We start from the raw sequence: 4,383 nt of genomic DNA on the forward strand, positions 1-4,383 counted from the left end.
TTGGATTGAAAATCATTGTTGATTTTTTGGTAGTTTAAGCCATCTCATCTCATTGCACTGTCAAGCGAGGCTACTTATGCTCTTTCTGTGCACTGGGTTAAATTTACTTGCCAAATTATATAGTCATTTTTGGCTACTCTGATGCGCAATTTCAGCAATAACCTTGGATAACCTTATATTGTTATTTTTGTAAAATATAAACCCAAAAATTGTAGTACTTAGAGTAAAGAAAAATACCTCAGAATATAGACACTTTAGCTGGAAATGAAGGTGAATTACCTGGTTGTAATAAATGAAGAAGAAATTATGTGTGTGCATAGTTAATGCTAGACCTCATCAGTAAGTACAAGCGGTACTGTTAATAAGGTTTTTCGTTTTTTTCTTTCTACAGCATCTTCAACAAATATAAATGCAGGCCAAGAAACTACCTCACCTAGTATTGGAAGAAGGAATGTCGTTGCCGCGCCTGTCAGTGTTGGCGTTGATGCCAACAGCACTGCCAATAACAATAACAATGACAGCAATAAAGTCGATAATGGAGTGAATGTCGACAACCAGAATACCAACACTAATTGCAACGGGAACGTCAACAATAACAACGCCAATAACAACGGCAATGGGAACAACAACAATAACGCCAACAACGCCAACAATGGTGGTACCTGTGTCTTAACTGGAGATGTAGCTAGTACAGTAGTAGGCCTAAACAGCATTGCAGCTATCAATGGTCTCTGTGCAAGTGTCAATGCACTCAATGGAGCTCTTGGTGGGCTCAGCGGTAGCATTGGCAATAGAAACTTTGGCGCTGGTGTCGGATGCATGAATGGAGGTTTTGGTGTTGGGGGAATTAATGGCGGGATGAGCGGAATGTACGGTGACGTTTGCGCCAATGCCATGAACAGCGGAATCGGTGGAGGTATGGAAGACATGACCAGCAGGTTCGGTAGAGGTAGTTTTGGTACCAGCAGGATGATCGGAGGAGGAGGCGGATACACAGGAGGTGGTGCTTCCGGAGGGGCTAGAGTTAGGAGTAGCCGCGTCTATGGAGGAAGCTATGGCAATCTCAATACGGCTCTCTCTGGTACGCATTGCCACCTTGGATGAAAACTTAGGATGACATTAATTTTATTCTATACAATTTTATCTTGACAGGACAGTCACGAGAGCCAGTCTTTCCAGGTAAAAACGGCTATCTTTTTGAACATACAAGCGCAATCGACAATAGACATTAAGTCATTTATTCTCCTATTTAAAGACTTTAAGCATATTTTAAATATTTAGTAAAAGACTGAGCAGTGATTTGTAAGTAAAATGTTGTGTTATGCTCCTACAGCTTCTTACTCACGTTATGGGACTAGCAACACTGGCTCAGCATACGATATAAGATATATCGAGCGTAAGTATGATTTCCACATCATTTTTTTTCCATTCATATGCATGCTCAAAGTGACATTCCGTCGACATTTCAACGAGTGGCTAGAATTTTGATAATGAACTTGCCTATCCTACAGATTTTAAATGTTTCATTTGTTTTGCCTGTAGCGGATATGGATGACTATAGACAGAGGGTAAGAGAAGCAGAAGAAAATGCGCAAAGACGACGACAAGAGCTTATTTCCAAGCGTGACGCTGAAGTGGCTCAAAAACGCCAACAGGCAGAATACGAAGTGGCGCAGGAAACCGCTCGTCGAAAGGCTGATGCTGAGCGGAGACGAAATGAGGAGGTTCAAAAAAAGATTGCTGGCAAGTTTAGGACGCTTTCAGGCAGTGGATAAAGTTGATACTTACTTAACGTTACATGTAAAACCTTAACGTAGCATTTATTTTTTGAAATGAATGATGAAAGCAGCAGCAAAGCAAAAAATTTACCAAATGTTTCTTTTCAGAGGCCCATTGCACTCGGAAGCGAAAGGAGCAGGAGTTGATGCAACTTTTCTGTAAGTCTATTTTAGTTGAACACTACACATTTCATACTTTTCATAAACCAACAAGATATATTTTGCCATTCTTTTTAGGTCAAAAATTAAAGGTATTGAGGGATTTGGAAGCCAAAAAACGCGCTCAGTACGAGAGAGGTAATGCACTGTCCCTTAATGCTCTTTGAAAATGATCAAATCAAACTGACCCTCCCGTTCTCCCTACAGCTCTTGCGGAGGCTAATCAGAGGGGGGCGCCAATTCGACAACAAATTGGTGAGCGCTTTGAATACCCACAAGAGCAACCTTTTAGTGGAAGCAAATGGGTAATGCCAGAGTATTTGTTGTCTTTTAGCTTTGACTCAACGTTGCATACAGGAAATGGAGGCCTATAAAGCGCATATTCAAGCACAAGGTAAGATGGTTAAAGAGTTCTTTTACTGATGGTTCCATGGGTATAATTAGACAGATAGTTAATGCTTCTTATCCTTCTAGAGTGTGAAAGAAAATCGCAACTGGCAATGCTGAGTGAGTGCACAGGGCGTTAAGACGTTTCTCTGAATGATGATTCACCCTTAAAACGGGGAAAAATAATTTGTTTTCCACTTTAGGTCAACAACTTGAATCAATTTGTGTACCAGCATACCATGCAGATACGGGATCAGAGAAGAGTTTGCTTGCGGAGTTCTGTCAAAAACTTTCGGTTATCAAGTGTGAAGAAAATGAGAAAGTTGCGGCTGCAGGTAATGGAAACCACCAATGCATTTAATTGAAAACAATACATGCCTTTACCTTTCCTCTTCATAATAATGTGTTTCAAATCTCTTGTAGAGAATACACCAATGCCAACGTATGAGATACGTAAGCCACCGTACTTACCTCATCTTGGTGTCAAATAGCCGGTTTTAATGAGATTTTCCGTTGTTTTAGCGCAAATGCCTGAGATACCGATTCGTAAGTAATCTTATATTTCTTAATTACAGTAAACGACTTACCATACAAATAAATCATCATCTTATTTCTACATTTAATTATTTTAGCTGAAATCCCAGAAATCGAACCAGGTAACTGCCATTAATCCATGAGAAAGATAAGTGAGATAGGAAAGATATACTGAAACGCACTTTACTGCCTTCTTTCAGAGCCTGTTGCGGTACCAGAATACAGGGCAGCTCGAGTCCGTAAGTTGATGTTTTTGCAATTTGTAGGTGCAAATATGATACTTATGCTGAGTCAGTGTAAGTAGCAGAATTCCCTTCGTTTCACTGTTGATAAAAATACTTAAACGCTACTTTTGTTTCAGGTCATCCAAGTTGTCAACCGAGTGAGCTATCGCTTCATATTAGGTTTACTAACGGCCTGCCTCCTTGACAGAAGGATGATTGTATAAAGCCTATTGGCTGTTTATTTTTTGTTTTAAATAGTCTGTACGTCGATGACTGATCTGCCGTCAATTTGCTGTCCGCCACCTCAACCAATTTGCTGTCCACCAATTCAACCAGTTTGCTGTCCACAACCTGCATACTGCTGCCCGATGCCAACAAGTAAGTTGGATACAGGCAGTTCGGTTACAAGAAATGCAGTTAATATGTACTTATGTAAACAGAAAAATGTATACATAAACACTACCCCTTTCATTGTGGTCCCTTTTTGATATTTTAGCGACTTTCGGCATCATGCCAATCTCACCAGGCAAGTTTGTGACTTGGTAATTTGTACCCGTTCAAGTGTGATGAAGACTTGAATTTCTCCCGTTCTTTTTTCGTAGTTGCTTGTTATCAACCACCGCCACAACCGATTTCGTATTACTGCCCACCGCCTCCATGCTGCGCGACCTATTCACAACCACTAACACCGGAGCCTACATGTAGTCCCTGTTCTTGTAGGTCCAACAAATGCTAAACTATAACGGAAAGCTTGTTTTAACGTCTAGCCCTTTATCCCTGTAGCTTCGAGCTGCTGCAAGCCGAAACCATGCACAAGTGAGTAAAGAACAGGTTGATAAATTGCGTTTATTCCGCCCATTTATTCAACTTCTGATCAATTTCCTATCTTCTGTAGAGAAACCAGCCTCTTCACCTTGCCGTACGAAAAGTAAGAGCACTGATCTCTTTATTTCTATACATTGGCATTTGTAAAATAAACATTCTTCTATGTGGGTTTTCCTCACAGCGACATGCACTCCATCATGCTGTCAGAAGACTAGAACTGCTCCAGTTCGTAAGTGCTCACTCGTCACTGACTTTTCATCCCAAGTCCTGCCACAAAGACGTGGGTATTAATGCGGATGTCCTGTTCAGGCTCAAAATCATCATGCTGTCTGGCGCGAAAACCCAAAGACGTTTGTTCTGAAGATGAGTGCTATGAATTACAGCCTTCGGGTAAGGCCTTAATTCGAAAAGGAAGTAAAATGAACTCCCCGGCCTTGGCATACAGGGCAAACCCGAAAGAAATGCAGAAGTGACCG

The 4,383-nt window shown here is 41.0% G+C and overlaps 1 protein-coding gene across 1 annotated transcript in view; it reads left to right on the forward strand. All coding sequences in view use genetic code 11, as the record gives it.

Annotated features, from left to right (window-relative positions):
* The window catches only part of EGR_01198 (KN motif and ankyrin repeat domain-containing protein), a gene marked incomplete at both ends in the record, with an annotated part of 24,174 nt that overhangs the window by 1,992 nt on the left and 17,799 nt on the right, over positions 1 to 4,383 (forward strand). Inside the window, 14 exons of the mRNA XM_024490447.1 lie at positions 392 to 1,081; positions 1,334 to 1,396; positions 1,543 to 1,767; positions 1,887 to 1,937; positions 2,016 to 2,075; positions 2,145 to 2,192; positions 2,272 to 2,331; positions 2,412 to 2,444; positions 2,528 to 2,659; positions 3,059 to 3,097; positions 3,341 to 3,460; positions 3,579 to 3,624; positions 3,685 to 3,783; positions 3,866 to 3,898. Of these exons, the coding sequence (XP_024355266.1) occupies positions 392 to 1,081; positions 1,334 to 1,396; positions 1,543 to 1,767; positions 1,887 to 1,937; positions 2,016 to 2,075; positions 2,145 to 2,192; positions 2,272 to 2,331; positions 2,412 to 2,444; positions 2,528 to 2,659; positions 3,059 to 3,097; positions 3,341 to 3,460; positions 3,579 to 3,624; positions 3,685 to 3,783; positions 3,866 to 3,898 (1,699 nt within the window). The remainder of the gene's footprint in view (positions 1 to 391; positions 1,082 to 1,333; positions 1,397 to 1,542; positions 1,768 to 1,886; positions 1,938 to 2,015; positions 2,076 to 2,144; positions 2,193 to 2,271; positions 2,332 to 2,411; positions 2,445 to 2,527; positions 2,660 to 3,058; positions 3,098 to 3,340; positions 3,461 to 3,578; positions 3,625 to 3,684; positions 3,784 to 3,865; positions 3,899 to 4,383) is intronic.

Source organism: Echinococcus granulosus (genome assembly GCF_000524195.1).
Source record: "Echinococcus granulosus chromosome Unknown EG_S00004, whole genome shotgun sequence".
Taxonomy (NCBI): domain Eukaryota; kingdom Metazoa; phylum Platyhelminthes; class Cestoda; order Cyclophyllidea; family Taeniidae; genus Echinococcus; species Echinococcus granulosus.